This window comes from Lepisma saccharinum, chromosome 10 (assembly GCF_977018435.1).
Source record: "Lepisma saccharinum chromosome 10, izLepSacc3.1, whole genome shotgun sequence".
NCBI lineage: Eukaryota > Metazoa > Arthropoda > Insecta > Zygentoma > Lepismatidae > Lepisma > Lepisma saccharinum.
Window position 1 is genome coordinate 81,378,535 of NC_139238.1, and position 19,685 is coordinate 81,398,219.

Genomic DNA, 19,685 nt, shown 5'->3' on the forward strand with positions numbered 1-19,685 from the left:
CACATCATTGAGGAGAGGGTGGAGGCTGCTTAGCAGCAAACAGAATCTTTCTCTTTCCTACGGTTGTCTCTGAATAGCTGCCTTTGAAATATCCAAATAAAAGGTTTGAAAATTCGAATTACATATGAATTTTTAACATTGGTTTCGATAGGAATTTCCAGGAGAATAAACTTTTGTTCAAATTACCGAAAAATTTGAATGATTCAAGTTTTAATTAAAAAGAGTCCACTGTATATAATGTGGAGTGGAAAAACATTCATGTTCCATTGTGTGTGTGTAATAGTTTTTACATAAAATCTCCAAAACTTTGTCTATTTCATTTAATGTTTGATTTAATGGAAGAGGGACAGAATTGGTAATTGTATGTTCATACCTTGCAAAACTGTAGTCAATTTTCTCAAGTGTAATATTTAGACTATAGCGCACAAATAAACAAATCAATAACAACAAATGTGTTCACTTTTTTTCATACCGGATAAATGTTCACTAAACTGTCACAAAGAAGTGATGTGCATCACTTTGGACTATTCTATTGTAACATATGCATATTCATGAGTATTCGGTGCATCCTAATCTTGCACCAAAGACAGTTTAGTAATAAATTATTTTTTTAAGTACCGATAATACAGATACAATTTTTTTAGAAAAATCTTCACATAATGGTCAGTCGGTAACGTGTCTGACTACCATGCTAGAGGTCCCGGGTTCGATCCCCGGCCGGTTCAAATCCGGGAACTTTTCTAACGGTGGAAGCGGCCCCAGCGCCTACCCAGCGTCGAATAACATGGGTACCTGGGGGAAACCCTGGGGGGTAAAGGCGGTCAGGGGCGTGATGCTGATCACATCACCCCCACTCACGACCGGATCAAGAAAGTGTGGGGCATTACCCCCACACCCCTATACGCCTTCATGGCGTGGTGCTATGCACAGGGGAACACTTTACCTTTTTACTTTACTTTTACTTTTTTACCTTTTAATGGTCATGCACCACTTTGTTTTTCTTTTAAAAAAGGCATAAAATGTGACGATTATGCAGTGAAATATGGTAACCACTACAATATTTCTCTTTAAACTTCAATCATATACTCATTCTGGATATAATTTCATGTTTACTGGCTTAATTATGGTGAGAAATGTATTCAAACTGCAAAGTAACTTCAATGCTTTTTTCAGAGCAGTCTACCGCGATGCTGATGTCTACCTTTTTGATGATCCATTGTCAGCCGTGGACACGGTTGTTGGCAAACAGTTATTTGATAGTTGCATTTCAATATTTTTAAGAAACAAGACTTGCATTCTGGTTACACACCAGTTGCAGTACCTCAAGAATGCAGATCACATCATCATTATGTGCAATGTAAGTATTCATAATTAATCCTTTGGACATTTTTTTTCATGACCTTATTTCTTGGAACGTCTTCCTTTAACCCAACAGAAACCATATCTATAAATATTTTGGTTTAGGAACAACTAACAAAATATGGCTATTTCTCATTTTAAAACATAGATATCGAGTCATCCCCCATCATATTTACTCAAATTTACAAATTGTGGATGCAATGATAAGTTTGCTAGTAAACAACACTGGAGGGTGCTGTTTTCTGAACATTTACTTCAGGTGTACCTGCACACTGCAAATTGTGCCACTGCATGTGAGAAAAAAGTGAACAAAGGACAGCAATGTAGAATACAGTAACAATCTTTAAGTTTCTGTTATTAATACACAAAAAGTAGGTACTCACTTATCTATGAAACAGTTTTGTTTGTGTGCGATCCATTAATTGTGATGTCTGCTTCCACCATCCTCCTAGGAAAACAAAAAATGCGGATGTAAGGGCCATTTGATACATTTTCACACTGCTTTATATATTCTCACCACAAGGGAGTAAATGTTGCTTTTCTTTTTATCTGTGGATGTTATAAACATCCAGCTATGATATGACAAAGTTTCATATTAAGTATAACCTTCAATACATACATACTTTAAATCAGAAAAAGCAATAACAAAAAAATTGTGATGGTGCTTATGCCATTACTTCAGATAAGCGACTATTGTAGAGACTGCATAGGTCACAGGAAACAGTGAATAAATTATTTTAACAAATATACAACAGTGAACAACTCTACATAATGGGCATTTCTTACTTCCCCCTGCAGAAATACATTGAGGGGGGAGAGATATGGAGAAGTTGCTTCTTTGTAATGGCCATTCTTTATAATGGACACAGTCACTGATAACTAACCCCCAAAGCCAATTTAAAGCTTCTGATTAATGGACGACCATGAGAAATGCAGAGGTGACAGTGTTGCAATAATGGGCAAAATGTCTCGTTTCGGGCCTGAAAAGTACATAATTGTTGAAGGTCATTGTTTTAAAAATTCATATCATATTTATCTGTGAAGTGTGTGGTGTGTTTGATTGATTTGATTAATATTACTTCACTTCTTTATTACTCTTGGCTAATGGCAAAGATGAGGACGAAAGGTGATAAGATGAGTTGGATGAAGGGATAATAACAAACATACATGGATGACACATCACGAGCCCTAAGGAGGATTATACTGGCTGTGGGTTCAGACACCAGAGCCTTGTTAGTCTGCAAAATATAGTCGAGGGTGTACTACATGGAAGAGAAGTTGAAAATTTGCATGTCTTAAAAAAGAAACACCCAGGCACGGTTCAACCATTAGGTCACACGGTCATCCCCCATGGCGCAGTGGTAGCTTCTTTGCCTTGTAATCAAGGGGTCCCGGGTTCGATACCCGGTGGAGGCACAAGTGGTTCGGATCCCACTTTAAACTGTAGGTCCAGTCCCGATTAGCCTTACTGTGCATAAAGTGGACTTAAAACAGCAACTCAAACCAAGGTCACTTGCCCCTCTATCCATTAAAGAATTAAAATTACAACAGTTTGCACAACTTGTTTAAAACTCTTGTGTTTGCTGTGCCGCAAAAGAAGTCTTCATCTGAGCAAACACGACTGGGCTACAATGGGTTGTACGAAACTTGGCAACATAGCAATGGTCACTTTCTAGCTGCACACTTGCTGCCTCACTGCTTTAACATCACCCCTACATTCTGAGCAGTGGGAGGGATCAGGGGGGTAATGGGTGTTTTAATTGTGAATAGTCACAACATTGCTGAGACCCAACACTTGGGGCGTTGTTTTTCAGATTCCCGCTAGATGGTAGCTGGGTATATTTACCATACTTTTACTGAACAATAGGAATGAAAGAACTCGAGAAGAAGGAGGTGAGAAGTCTGTTGTCGACGTTCGATGCGTTTTGAAAAGTTTTATAAATTGATGTGACTTAGTGAGTTATTTATTGAAGTGTTATCGTGCGCGTGAAAATATAGCGATATGAATCAGATGAGATACTGACAATGTAAAATTTTAAATCACCAACAGACTGTTGGTCAAAGAATTAGGCCCACCAAGACCAGAGTTTTGCCTAAATCAAGTGTTCAAAGATAAAAAGAGAACATATCACACAAAATTTAATAAAATATATGTGAAAAGTGGCATTGGCTGTGCTAATTCCCTTTTTTGTGTTCAAAGCTGAAGACACATGGACTAAAAGTGGCATAAGAGACTTAAAACATAAAGTATTACATGCTTTTAATTTGATATACAGGGTGTCCACAAAGTCCTGCTACCATTACAATGAAACGTAACTCCTAAACTATACGAGATACATACATGCAGTTTTCTGCAACGTGTTCTACAGCTCTCAAAGTTTATTTTACAATTACAACACTTCCACATTCGCCCCTTTAGTTGCCCTCAGGACGTCGAGACGATATTCGATCTCCATCCGTACATGCTGCAGCATAACAGCATCTACCTGTTCGAGAACTTTTGCAATCCATGTACGAAGTGTGACAAGATCTGGAACTGGGGTTTTGTAGTCACGATCCTTGACGTACCCCCAAAGGAAAAAATCCAAGAGGGTGATATCAGGGGAGCGCAGGGGCCAGGAGATTGGTCCATCGCGGCCAATCCATCTCCCAGGAAAATGTCTATCCAAAAGGTCCCTCACATCTAGAGACCAACGAGGAGGCGCTCCATGTTGCTGGAAGATGATGTTTGGCTGCAGTTCCAACACCTGAGGGAGTAGGTATTCATGAATCATGTCGCAGTAATTAGCCCCTGTAACCCTGTCCTCAGCAAAGATAAATGGACCGATTACTCTATCAAGCATAAGAGCACACCAAACATTCAGTTTTGGGCTAGCTCGAACACATTCACGAATGACGTGAGGATTTTCAGAACCCCATATCCGAATGGGCCTTCTCATATGCTGTCGTCATTGTCGGTCACAACATAATCTGAAAAAAAAGAAAATAATAAAAAAATAAAAAAATAAAAAAATTAAAATAATAATAATAAAATACCACTACTTATTAAAAATTTTGAGAGCTGTAGAACACGTTGCAAATAACCGCATGTCTTTATATCCTATAGTTTAGGAGCTATGTTTCATTGTAATGGTAGCAGGACTTTGTGGACACCCTGTATATCAAATGCTGCTGTTCATAAGATATAGTCTATATTTTGAATGTGCCCTGCCTCTTACAAACCCCATGAACCGCCATTGCTTACACCTCATAAGTGTGTTACGATGCTAGACATGCAAACAATAAACTCTATGTGACAAAGTCAAAATCATCAGTGACTACGAGAAAGAGAAACTTAGAGATATTTTGCAAAATTGTTTGTTTCTTGTTATTTAGCATCACTTTTCTACCCCTTTTGGCTAATCACAATGCGTATGAGTGATGAAATTAATGAAGGGATACTCACAAAGAACACCCATGCCCAGATTCAGGGACTCCTGGTGTTGCAATGCACTTTGCAGATATTCAAATGCATGGCAATTTTGTTTGTTAAATTAGAAGAAATGCAGAATGCTCTTTTATCATAATTAGAAGAAATTCAATGCATTTAGGTATCCCTGGCTAAATGACATTTTATTGTATCTCCACTTTTCGCCAGAGACGAGTTGGTAAGTTTTTTCGTGTTCTGTACTGGTTAAAGCATCATGTTACGAAGCGATGTATCTGGTTGTCAGGTGGCGTGAATTATTAATAATTGCACATCTTGTAGTGATTCCAAAATCTGCAGAAGTCAAACTTTAAACTTTAATCATTTCTCCTGAGAAGTTAGTGCAGATGGACATATTACAAAATAGTATTCAGCTGGCAGGGCCGGCGCTACTCATTTTTCTGCCCTGGGTGGTGGCAGCAGATGCCGCTCCCTCTCGAATGCCCCCCCCCCCCCCTGGTCATTATGCAGCAACAGGAAATTGGAAATCAATGTATTCCTAAGTAAAACATCAAACTATAAAATAAATAATGAGACTTGTTACGCTATTTATATACTATTAAGCACAAATGGATATCTCGCTCGACCACAGTTACTTTAAAACATGAGACACTATATTTTTATTATTATTATTATTATTATATTTTATGAAAACTCTCTCTCTCTCTCTCTCTTAAACGTATCTTAAATGTAACAAGTATTATGAAAGAAATGAAGGCTTGACTTCATATGTTTACCGTTGTAGGTCTGTGATATATGATTGGATTTTTAAAACAATTACATGTAATATTCCCGGATCTCCAACGTGGGTGACCTAAGGACTGAATTCTTTCCTGCATTGTTGCCGCATAAAGCGACTCTGGGCTCTGGCTCAAATTAATGGGCAACCCTGGGAGGTAAAGGCAGCCGGAGACTGGTACTGATCATATCACCTCCAAAATGGCTGAGATCAAGAATATGTGTGGCCCTAGCCCCACATCCCCTAAATGTGCCTTCATGACATGGTGCTATATGCACAGGAAACTTTACCTTTACCTTTGCATGTAATATTCTTTTTCGTACAATGCTATCTTGCATAAAATGGAAACAAGCATATTTCAGACATGATTGACCAAATATAGTATTTTTATTAGCCTTAATTTCTAAAAGAACTTTGTTCGCCACTTGCTACGGTTACTGACAAAGTTAATAAATTCAAAGTTGTACACTCACATTAGGTGCAAAATCATGACCCTTCATCAGTTTAAGGTCTCCTTTGGTGTAATTGTTTTATTAAAGCCGAAAACACTTTTAGTTCACCTTTTAATTCAGTAGCTACTGAATTAAAAGATGAATTCCAGAAAGCTTTTGAGTTAGCTAGACAAATGGAAAAACTCAAGTGTGATATGAAGGATTATTACCATGAAGTGAACTTACAAGGCACAATGAATATTAAGTGCAAGGGCAATGACAGAAGATTTCATGAAGTGGATAAGGTTTCACATAAAAATGAGAATGATTCCAAATTTAGCAATCAGCAAAGTAATCTTCATGGTAATAATTCAAAACCATATGAATCAAAGTCCAAAGTGCAAGGGCATTATGAAGGAAGTTACTGTTCGTTCTGTGGTAAGCAAGGCCATAATTATTTGAAATGTTATAAAAGGATTAACATTGAACGTAGAAAATCCACAAATTATGAACTCAATAACAAATTTGTTGCTCATACAACTGAGTTAGAATGCACACCTAACTCTGAAGCTAATCCAACAAACACAGCTGCCAATCAAGATTTATTTATTGCCACCATTTTTACTCATTCTAATGATGCACAAATCAACTTTAATAATAAAGTTGATAAAGAAGAAATCGTGGATCAGGTATCTAAGCTTCAATCATCACAACATGTGATCAACGATTCGGAAAATGATATAAAAGTGTGTACAAGGGAACTTGATTCCGACATTAACCAGCACACATATTTAATAGAAATTAATGTACATGGTCATGAAGCAAAGTTTGAGATTGACACTGGATCCTATGCATCTGTAGCTAGTAAAGATTTTTATCAAATGTTTCTGCAAAATGTACAAATGTCTGAACCTAATTGTACATTGAAAGGTGCTGGTAATAATGTGATACCTTTACTGGGAAAAGTTAATGTGAATGTTGCGTGGAGAAATCAGTTCTATCATCTAGATTTGTATATAATTAACTGTCATTTAGAATACCCGCTTTTAGGAAGAAGTTGGATTCAAATTATGATCCCCAAGTTACATTGTGAGTTGACTGAAATTTGTGCAAGCGGAACTTGTTCTCAGCAGTCTGTTATTATTGCACACAATGTCACAGGAAATAACGCAATGAACTCTGATGTTCGTAATTTCATGCATGTATTAAATAAATGTGACAGTTGTTTAAAGCTAATGATATTCAGGGGATCGTTGATATTCTAAAGGAAGAATTTTATTCTACATTTGATGGCGATTTAAGTTGCCTATAAAGGATTTTAGAGCTGATATTCCATTAAAACCGGACGCAACGCCAATTTTCAAGAGATTTTACAATGTGCCTTATGGAATTAAAGATAAAGTAAAATCAGAATTGGATAAATTGATAGAAAATGACATTTATGAAAAAGTCAATACTAGAGAATGGGCCAGTCCGATGGTTGTCATTAAAAAGAAAAATGGAGATTTACGCATTTGTTATGATCTAAAAAGTACATTGAACAAATATGTAGAAAAGACTTCTTGTCCCCTACCACAGTTAGAGAATATTTCCCAGAAAGTTAGAGGAAATGCCGTATTTGTTAATTTGGATTTACAAAAAGCTTATTGGCAAATAGCTTTGAGTGAAAAAGCAAAAAGGTTGCTTGTAATGAACATGCCATGGGGATTATTACAACACACAGGATTGCCATTTGGAGTTTATATTTCGTCTCAAATATATCAGAGAGTAATTGAACAGATATTGCAGGGTCTGCATTATGTAATTCCATATTAAGACGATATTCTAATTTGTGGATCTGGACTGAATGAAACGGTTAGCAGATGTATTGAGGTCATGCACAGGTTAGCACAATATAACATGAAGGTTAATTTGGAAAAGTGCAAGTTCTTTAAATCATCCATTCAATACTTAGGATATGAACTTTCTGCGGAAGGAATTAAACCTTGCCAGTGCAAGATTGAAGCATTGCTTAATTGTCCACGTCCACATGACGTGAAGGAGTTGAAGTCATTTTTGGGAGGCATTAATTTTTTTTGAAGGTGCATTCCAAATATGGCCATACTGATTCCAGCCTTGTACAATTTATTAAAGAAGAATGTGCATGGGAATTGAAGTGATGACTGTGAAAGTCAGTACAAAAAGGTTAAAGAAGCACTGCAGTCATCCGAAACTTTAACTCTGTTTGATCCTAGCAAGGATACAGTAATTATATGTGACGCTTCGAGCTATGGACTAGGAGCTCAGATGTGCCATAGAATTAATGGTGAATTGAAAACAATAGAATGTGCATCTACTACTCTTTTGCAACATGAAATGGCTTATCCTCATCACAAAAAGGAAGCTCTCTCAATTATATTTGCATGAAGAAATTTAGAAAATATATTTATGGAAATCAATTTCAAATATGGACTGATTCACTACCCGCCAAACAACTACTTCAATATGGAAAGACTATACCCATTATGGCTTCATACAGGATTCAACGTTGGTGTTTGTTCTTGGCTAATTATGAATATGAAATTGTGTGCAAGAAGAATGTTGAAGTAGCGGATCTGTTGTCGAGGTTGCCATTGCAAGGGGAAACAATTGATATCGATGGGATTCAGTTTGTAAATGCAATCAAGCTCACGGATCATCTCAAAGATGTCTTCTGAACTTTGCAAGAACAAGATGTGATGTTGAAACAGGTCAAAATGTACGTTATGGAAGGTTGGCCAGAATATAAGATTAAGGATTCAAATATAGATTCAAGTGAATTCGAAGTGCTTAAAAGAAGAAGAAATGAACTACAATGTGAAGAAGATATATTGCTGTGGAGTGCTAGAGTTATTGTACCTAATTCAATGATGAAGCAAGTCTTGTAGAAAGCTCATGAGAATCACGATGGCATAGTAAAAATGAAGTTACTATTGCGTGAAAGATATTGGTGGCCTGGCATAGACAAATGTATTGAAGATCACTTAAAATCGTGCAACGTTTGTAATGCTGTAAAACCCGATACCAAAAAGAAAGAATACTATAATTGGAAGGAAGTAACAAAGCGTGAGAGAGAGCACACATGGATTTCTTCGATTTTCAAGGAAAAGTGTTGCTTCTCATTGTTGACGCATTTACTAAATGGCCAGAATGTGAAGTTGTATCTTCTACATCATTCAGGGATGTAAAAGGATTTATGTCGAGACTAAGTTCAAGGTATCATCAACCATACACCTTAGTTACGGATAATGGTCCTCCCTTCCAATCTGCAAATCTGCAGAATTCAAGAAATATTGTGAAGATCAAGGGATTGCTTTCATGCATTCACCAGCTTATCATCCGGCTAGTAATGGACAAGCTGAGAGACATGTACATGTTATAAAAAGTGCTCGGAGATGTAAATTATATGAAACTAGAAGAGATGACAAGCATTTTGATTTAGATAATGCTTTTTGCTAGATGTGCTACATAGTATCCGAATGGCTCCTAACACTGTTAATTTGAAATCTCCTGCTGAAATGATGCATTTGAGCCGAGACCGAAAGATGATGTAGATCGGTTGCAGGATATTCCTGATAAAAACAAACGTGAGGATACCAGAGGAGGTGTCGAAGTTTGGGTGAAACTTGCCAACCGAGATTCCAGTGGTGCATCCTATGTTCAGGTGAAGTTGTCCGGAGAGCAGGGACATATACTTGGTATATTAAAGTTGGTAAAGATGTTAAGTTAGTGCATGGAAAACAGATAAAATGGATGAATGTGGGAGAAAATGATAGAGGAAATCATCATTGCAATGATGAAACAGGCGATAAGAATAATGACGCATCTTCAGAAGTCCACGAAGGAAGATATTTAGATGCGAATGATACGTTTAAGGATTACGAGAGAGGAGACAATCATGAAGTGGTGGAAGAAGCTGCAAGAGGGAACATAGATTTGGATAGATGTGAAGCAGCAGAGTCAAGAGTGTTAAGAAGAAGTCAGAGGCAAAGAAAACCACTTATTATGTAAATAGTCTGTATGGTTTATAAGACATTTGAAATTGTGATATGTGGGTAAAAACAGATTATGTTTTATCTTGTATAAATGGAGTTCATTATAGTTTCTTGAATAGTAATTTTGTGATCAATTAAATATTGTTTAATTATGCATGCATAATCATTTATAACCTATTCGATACCTTGAGTGTGATCTGTGTGTGTTCCAAATACACAACAATTAACTTCCAAGTTATATAATATAATATAATATTATAACTTTCAAGTTTTTAATAGGCTTATTTTCTTCACTTCAAATTTTGCCACCTTGGAAATTTGCTGCTCTGGGCGGTGGCACGGTTCGCCCCCCCACCCCCTTTCCACCGGCCATGACAGCTTGCAATAAGTAAAACATTTTGTTACACAAATTCAGTTTTATAAATAATATTGTAAGTTTGTTTCTGAATAGTAGACACTTCTCAATAACATTTTTACAATTCCTTTTGGCATTCTTTATTGAGAAGTTACACTGTAGTATTATTTTTAACATCTCAATCTCAACAATATATGTTTTGTACTCTACAGGGATCTATCCAGGCTCAGGGCGATTACAATGAACTGCTTCAAAGTGGACTGGATTTTGCACAACTTCTTACTCAAGATGAAGAGAAAGAAGAAGAAACAATGAAGCATGAAACACTGGAATGTTCTACAAGTCTTAAGCCAGTTTCTGTACAGGTAATTAATTCTTCATGTTCAAATATTGACATTTCTACTGCCATAATTTTTGCATAAATAGCCATTATTGAAATACACAGATAACATGAAAACTTGTATATCAATACTTTAATAACTGGATTTAGAGTGGAATCGATCTATCCAAGTTCTGTGCTAAAATATTCCTATTACATTGTAAACTGTAACTTCAAATCTTGTGTCATGCACAAGGTGTGCCAGAGTATGTATATTCAGTTCTGTGGCATACCATGTCATTGCTCTACCAACTGTCTCGATAGCAAAAGATCAGACGAAATCAGGGGCACCTTGGTTAAGAAATGGCATTGTATGACAGACAACTGGATTCGAGTTCTGGTCAAGCCTGCATTTTTCGGTGAAATTTCTACATAAATATAAATGTTTTCAGATTGCATGAAATATTTTAATTAATATTTTCTCTTTAGTGTGCAATGAAGAAATACCCAAAGCAAAGATATTTAGTAATTTCTCACAATGGTGAGCCTAGTGCATTAAAATGACACTGCAGATTTTGAGGGGAGGAAATCAAACAAGAACTCTAATTGTAACTTGGATCCAAGCTGGGAAATTGTTGTGAGGCTAGAAATTGTCCTTGTAGATCAGTGGTTGGTATAGTAAGGAGTGAAATGATCCACACTGGATCTCTGCTTGATCTACAATTTCTACGTAACAATTTAACAAGTTAATCTTAAAATGTATCTCTTATTCCTACTGTACATCCTGTTCTTAGTCCAGGGACCTCCAAAAGTAGTCCCTGCCCAGAGATCCAAATGGGGGACTATTTTTACTCCAGAATATTTTACTATGAGAACATCCATGGCCTCATGTTTCTGATTCTTGTCAGTACTCAGTGGAGAGTTGTCAGTTCTACACCTAACCCCCAATATGAATGGAGGATCACACCTGTTGTTGTTCAGTGCATCCCTCGGATCTAGCTGGGTGGGGCTCATAGTAGTCCACCAACCCTACCCCAGCTATGCCCACTGTGGGAAGCTCATAGAGCCATGACAGGGCAGCTCTATGAATCCCAAGAAAGCAAAATTTTGACCATTTCACTCTGTTGGTTGACTAACTGCAGTGAACAAGCCACTGGGTGATGGGGTCATCAGATCCCTACACCTGAAGGAATAAAGTATCTATAAAAGTAAATTCTTGTTGGAAAACCTGATGGTAAGAGACCTGTAGGAAGGCCAAGATAAAGATGGAGGGATAACTTTGAAATTGACCTAAAGGAAAACAGTAAGGATGCGAAAGTTTGGATTGATCTTGTCTAGGATAGGGACAAATGCCAGCCCTAAACTTTCAGGTTTAAGAATGATAGAGAGTAAGTATGTAATTAAGTAAAATGTATCTCTATAGATGAGGCTTAACAATACAAAAAAACACATACAATAATATCTCTTATTAGCCTCAAATTATAATCAAATTTTTTGTTGTATAGAATTTGGATCACTATGTAGAAACTAAAGTTTCCATATGCTTATCAGTATGTGTATGTGCATGTTTGTAATTTACATATGCTTTTCTTCATTTTGTTCAAGGCAGGATTTGCTACTATGCTGAATATTCTCTATAACATGGTCGTAACGAAAGTAATCTCTGATGTCACGTCCTGGTTGGCACATTTAGGCCTTGGACAAGTAAGTTTCCATTACTCTAGTGTTCACTATTAAATTTAAATGTATATTTGTATTTTACTTTTAAAGCCTTTAACAATCAATATTCACCAATAACAGAATATTCTGCTGACTGGTGGAGTGGTTAGCACAGATTGCTACGACACCAGGGGTCCCAGGTTCAAATACCAGTCTGTGCATGGGCATTCTTTGTGAGTGTCTCTTCAATTTCATCACTCATCCTCACTGTTACAATAGCCAGAAGGGGCAGAAAAGAGATACTAAGTAAAAAAAAAACAACTGAATATTCTGCCACATCCATCGTATATCCATTAACATAAGTTGTTCTCTGTTCATTTCATGGTAAAGGGTACAGCCGATATTGAAGTCATGAATGTCAGTTGACATACTCAACCAGTAGTAATGTATTGGAAGTAGTAATAGGTGACCAGTCTTGAAAACCAGAAAAAAAGTGGTGATGGGATGCAATGGACTGATAACACGAAAACCAAAGAAAAGCTGCTTGGCAAGGCTTGGGGCTCAACTATGGAATTTACAGTTATAAACAGATATAGAATGAGATAGTGGAATCTATGGTCTCAAGTAATTTTTAGATGATTAATTAAAACCATGTAACAAAAATTTGTTTATGTGAATTTTTTTCCTGTTTAGTGTGTGTAGTTTACAACAAAACACTAGAAAAACACAATTTTACATGTGGAAAATTGTTTTTAATGAAATGACAACGATTTTCTGATTTTTTAGTAAATGCATGTATTTGGGACAATGAGAGCTGGTTTACATTGATAAACAAGTTTGAACAGATGTCCAAATGCAGTGAGGAAATATAAAGAAATGGCTACAGTACATGAAGACCTATACATTCCATGTAAAGATAATAAGGTCTCTAAAAATGTGTTGTTTTCCTACTTTTCCTATTGAGATGTCCATCAGCTTCTCTGATCGTAATCCAGATGTAATCGCCTAGCATCCGCTCATTATACTGTCCCTGGTACCTTCTTTCAAACAATTGTAAGTCCTGATGGAACCTTTCGCCCTGATGGAACCTTTCACCCTGTTCCTCTGAGTATGCACCCATATGGGATTTGAAGACATCTAGATGTGAGTGGAGTACATGCACCTTTAGAAACATTCTGCATCCCATTGCTTTGTAGTTATTCCGAAGACCCTGTACTACATATCTGTAATTTTCCACCCTGTGATTACCCAGGAAACTATTCACTATGTCCCTGAAGCTATTCCAGGTATTTCTTTAAACAGGTCGAAGCTTTCTGATGAAGTCGTCAGTTTTAAGAAGTTTCTTCACTTGAGGGCTTACAAAAATTCCACCCTTTATCTTAGCCTCGTATAGTTTGGGGAAAACAGTCTGGAGGTACTTGAAAGCTTCCACATTTGTATGTAATAACCTTTTAACAAATTGCTTGATGAGAGCAAGCTTAATATGCAGGGGAGGCATTAGGATCTTTTCCTGCTTAAGAAGGCGTTCCCACTTCATGGTTTTCTGTCCAATCTCTAACTCCGTCCTTAATGGCCACTCAACAGTCTCAAAATGTCTACCTCTATCCCTGCTATCCCAAAGGCAGAGAAAACAAGGATACTTTGCGTAATACTTACCCCTTGTAAGCCCATCAAAAATGCAATCATTTTAAAGTCACCGTTTACTTCATGACGCTTCCTCTGGAGGGATATCTTGCAGGTTTTATCCACTGCTTTAATCTCGATGTTAAAATTTCTGCATTGGATTTTGTTAGTCCTAGATCTCTGATTAAGTCATTTAACTCAGTTTGCGTGGGGAAGTGAGGTGTATCATTTGAATCCCCTGAGAGGCCTTCTTCGTGGTAGATGTCGGTATCCAATTCAATACTGGTATCTACACGTTCATCCCATACTGGGGGACGAGGAGGAACAGGAAGCTCCTCAATGTGCGGAATGGGACGGAGAGATGGTGGAAGGTTAGGATATTCAAAAACACAGGTTTTCTTACCCCTCTTGTGATGGGACAAGTCTACAACACAGAAATAGTAGTTGGATAGGTGATCTGTAGGTTCTCACCAAATTCTAGGTACGCCAAATTTCATTTTCCTGTTCTCTCCTCTATACCAAGTTTTGAGAGTGGATCTACAGCACCCGCACAAAACATGTGGTGCCCATTTTTTGTCTTGGACTCCCACAGACATACCGAAATAAGATTTGAATGCTGAGCAGAAGTTGTTGCCCTCCTATATCCTATGTTTTAGTGCCTTTGAACTAAGGAAGATGCCACACACATAGCAAAAACTGTCTGTATCATCCTTACAATGATGGGAAGATGCCATCCTTACATACTGCGACCCTCCAAAACAAAAACAAAACACATTTTAGAATACTAGGTTGCACAGTTTTAATTTATCATTAACTTTCCTATGCTTAATTCATGTTAACCAATACATTTCATATAATTGACCACCATTACCAGAAAAATAATTACATGAAGGTAGCAATACCACATACATATTAGTTTTGACCTAATTTATCATAAACAAAACAAAAATTCACTTAAACAAAAAAAACATTTTTTTTGTTACATGGTGTAATCAATAAAATAAAAAGGATTTGTAAAGTTTAAAATAAAATAACTTTCAATTCATGTTTAAGGGAATGAAAGATGAGGTGTCAAATTAACATGCTGAAATTAAGTACTCATTTATTAGTGAAACTGGTTTTCATGATGCTCTATTAATTTTCGTGGCACTCAGGAATTTTTTCACCAGGAATCGAACTTGAGACCTCTTGCACAAAAGGTGAGAGTGCTAACTATTGGCCTATGTGGGAGCTTAACTAACTTCTAATGACCACCGATATTGATGCAGGGTCTATGACTATTTAATTTTTCTGTAACCGTCATTAACCATGCCTTGTGGTTTGAGTAGGGCTGAGCAAATACCATTGCTGATGTATTGATCTCAGCTGAGATCTAGTCATAGATACCAGTTGATACTTTTCCAGGGCCTGCTTATTTTGCAAGGATGTAGTCCACACTCTCACATAAGAATCGCTATGTTCAGGTGGGAATCTTTCTAACAGAATTTTTCTAACAATGTCTGCATATAGAGCATCTCTGGGGCTCACAACCAGCCTCAAGAACAACCCTGAGGTAAAGGCATATAATCACTAAGCAAACAAATGAGAATATGAGCAATTCTGCAGTTAGGCTTGCTTAATGTTCTTATTTATTAAATATCAGGGTTGGGTTTATTTATTTTTTCTCAAAGTTAAATGGTGGTATAGCACCAGTCTTCAATGCAGTGCCAGTACCTTTGACACAACCCAGAGAAAGCTGACCGGATACATATCTGGTTTCAAGCCACCACCTGTTCATCGGAAAAGTTCTGTTGTCACTTTTGCCTGCAGTGTTTAGATGTCCATTCATTCATTGTGACGTTATACTCCCAAGGTCTTTATATTGTATAAAAAACATAGCACAACACAATAACACAACCTAGCAAAGATAACACAACCACAACCTCATTTTGAGAAATCTCTAAAGAAACTGAATTGGCAACATCTCATTTACTCCACCTTGGACTTGATGAGAGCTATCATTTCTTGGATGGATGATATTGGTGCAAAATGTTTGAGGGGACGATTTACTGGACTCCACGTGGATTTGACATATGGTTGTTAGAGGGAAAACTGATATTTCGGCACTTTCTTTGAAATGAAGTGAGGTTCGAAAGTGGGTGACCACTATACCACAATATGATCATATGTACTGGAGAATGTTGCACCTGTAGCATGTGGACACATCACTAGATGGCAGTGTGATGAATGGCTATTGCACACAGGGCAGTGTTGAGTCAAGCTCTGTGCAAAATGGATGTGACCCATGGTGAACAGGATTCCTATATCAAAATAACTATTCTTCAGGGGGAGAAATGTCAAAGAATGCCACAGGGTATAATGTGCCATTGTAGTGTGTGCCTCTTCTGTTCCTGTGTTTGAGTGTTAAAATCACCAAAGATTTATTACGATCAATAGACATGTGTAACATGTACTTTGATGCTGTTATTTATGGATGTTTGCTTGCTTCCCTCTCCTACACCAAGTACACATGATCTACACTGTTCAAACACTTCATAGTATCATACCCCTTCCACTTATATATATTGAATTATCATCCAGTCCCGCATTTTCGCTGGAAAAAAAATATAGTGACCCTCGTGTATACATACATGTTCTTATCTACTATTCATTCAACTTTCCATAGATGATTTAAATTAACTGTTATGAAATATGAGAATGCAAATGCTGTAGTTTCGGAAACATATTGTGCAAAATAAAACAATATTATAATTTACGAAATTGATAAGCTTAAATAGGGATACACCTTTTTGTTTATTTAGTGAGAATTGTAGTAGAGTATTTTTCTCTGGAAAACTGTATTTCTACATATGGAATAAAATATTAGTGTTCTAACACTAGAAGAGATATTGTTAATTTCATTCTATTGTTACTTTTTTGTGCTGTACAAGCTCATTACAGAAGTTAAACAAGAAGACAAACCAACAGGAGTAGCAGAGCACCAAGAAAAAGGTTCTATAGATTCCATGGTATATAAAGGATACATAAAAGCTGGAGGGAATTTCTTCTACATATTCCTAGCAGCGTTCCTTTTCATTTTTACACAAACGTGCCGCAGTGCCACAGATTATTGGATGTCATATTGGTAAGTGTGTCAAAATATTTATGTTTGCAACAGAGGCATGTAACATGTAACCGGTGTTACCTCAGGTAACAAAAAAATGTAAAGAAACTAAAAAGTTTCTCCTTAATAAAATAACAACATTGTCAAATAAGTTAACCGACAGCGTTGCAGTTGAGTGTATATTGCAGAGGACATTTTTTTCTGCACCGACAAAAGCAAAGAGACAGGCAGTTCCACTATCTTTATGAGGCAACAGGAGGAAAGGGCGCCAATGCAAGGGAATAGTGGGGAAAGACTTGAGGAGGCAAGTGTGCTACGGGGTTTTTAATATGCCTGTCTAGGGGCCCTGTTGCCACTGCGGCCTACCGGATCAGCAAGTGTTGTCACATTGGATTTCCAGAAAAGAGCTAAATCCCGGCTAAAATGGGGATACTATTTCTCTGAAGCAACAAGAGCTAGACTGCATAGCCAAAGCTGGATATAACTACAACTGAAACCGTTTAAGTAATAGACGAAAAGGTAAGTACTTGAAGCGATTCGTGATTTGGACAAAACTTGCTCCAAAAAAATTAGTTGGCAACAGTAGAATGTACATCTCGACTTCCCTTCCACCGCTGGAGCAGGGGAATTCTGTCGTCTGCTCACAGCAGAAATGTCAAACTGACCTGAATGTGTGGTTCTTCTTTCCCTTTCCGCCTCTTTGCAAAGAAACAGAGATGGTTGACAAGGATCGCCTACTATTCACTGGATTTTCATGGTAACTCTCTCATGAGTGGTAGTTCTTTCTAGGAGTGATTGTGGCTAAATGAATCACTGAGCGGATTGAAAAAAAAAAAAAAAAAAAAAAGAACGAAATGAACAAAAATCCAGATCAAAGGCATGTTTTCTTTGGGGAGGGGGTGTAGGGTGGAGATGATAACGTCTCATGATGGCGACCGGTAACACTTTTGAAAAAAGTCATGCCACGCCAATGGTTTGCAAATACTGTTCATAAGTACTAACTGAATGGTGGGAGTGTCACTTCTGCTAAAAGGTGAGGAGAGTATACTTTTTGCCCTCCCCTGGTATTCACCAACAGGTAAGAATTTTTATTTTCACTGGATAAATAGAATAGAAACAGTACTGTACAGTAGTATGGTACACACACAAATACAAAGATTAATAAGATTCTGATAACTTCTTGTGTATGCGTGGCCATATGCCTTTCCCATCTTTTTTACCGAGTCTTTGCCTGCCCTTGCACCCCTTTATTTTACATGATTATCCTGTGTTTTTGTTTTCTGATAATATGGCTGTAATTCATCACTTAAAGTGCAGGGTGTGCCATGACCCTGCATTACTCTATGTTGCTCATATTGTGTACAACTTTTGTACTTTTGATTGTTCTCATGTATGTACTGAATCCAATAAAGCAGATGCTGCTAGTCGCCGACATCTGTTTCGGGGACCGCAACTAATGGCTGGTGGCACTGCAATCACACGAGTGGTCCTGCATGCTACTATGGACCGTCAGTCGTGCTGTTGTTCCCGATGACGGTGGACGTGCTGGTTATCATCTTATCCATAATGTAAAATTAATAAATGCATATTTTCTCCAGGGCAAATCAGCAAGAGTTACAATTAACTTGTAGAGATACGGGACAAATATATTCAACAACCTACACGATGTTATGTAATACAACAGGTGGAAGTTTCACAACACTGAATGGAGATGTTTCCATGCATATTTATGTGGCTCTGGTACTAACAACAGTGGTCTCTATACTTACAAGATCTCTGTATTTTTTCTTCATCTGCATCAGAGCATCCAAAGTACTCCATGACAGGATGTTCAACACTATCATGAGAGCTTCTCTGAGATTCTTTGACACAAACCCATCGGGTACGTATGTATAAGTACTTAATAATTTATTCCCATAAGATCAATTAAATTAACCCCTGAAAAGTTAAATGTTATTCATAGACATGTAGTTTTCATCATATATAAGGAACAATAAATTATTTCAAAACTAAAGTGTGTAAAACAGTAGAAAAATAAATGTTGAAATAATGAATTATAAAGATTGATTGATTTGGTTAACTTTACTTCGCTCTTCTGCCACTTTTGGCTAATCATGAAGATGAGAATGAGTGATGATTACATGAAATTATGAAGGGACAATCACAAAGGACACCCATGCCCCAGCTGTGATTCGAACCCGGGACCCCTGATGCCACGGAGTCAGGTAATAGAATGAGAGAGAGATGTGATAATCAAAGTTAAATTGAAGGAAGGAATATAACATTTTCAGGTACAGTGTATAATTGAGTCTATTTGCATCCAGAAATTTGTGTGTGTATGTGTATGCTCACATTATTGGAATGGAGGTTTGACTCTTGCTCAAACCATAACTTTCATTGACTTTTCAGTGAAATATTATAAATTGTAATAGCTATTTCAATGCTCAGACAAATAAGACTAGAAGTCTGACTGAGATCCTACATATTCAAACTGTATTAATGCTATTTGAATATTCTCTCTAGGTCGAATTTTAAATCGATTTTCTAAAGATATGGGTTCTGTAGACGAATATCTACCTCAAGTCCTTCTAGACAGCATTCAGGTAAATAATAATAAT

General features: G+C 37.1%; 1 protein-coding gene across 1 annotated transcript in view; it reads left to right on the forward strand.

Moving 5' to 3' along the window:
• The window catches only part of LOC145993984 (ATP-binding cassette subfamily C member 4-like), a 116,748-nt gene that overhangs the window by 51,674 nt on the left and 45,389 nt on the right, over positions 1–19,685 (forward strand). Inside the window, exons 12-17 of the mRNA XM_083130016.1 lie at positions 1,174–1,357; positions 10,576–10,728; positions 12,288–12,386; positions 16,895–17,088; positions 18,666–18,949; positions 19,591–19,670. Of these exons, the coding sequence (XP_082986142.1) occupies positions 1,174–1,357; positions 10,576–10,728; positions 12,288–12,386; positions 16,895–17,088; positions 18,666–18,949; positions 19,591–19,670 (994 nt within the window). The remainder of the gene's footprint in view (positions 1–1,173; positions 1,358–10,575; positions 10,729–12,287; positions 12,387–16,894; positions 17,089–18,665; positions 18,950–19,590; positions 19,671–19,685) is intronic.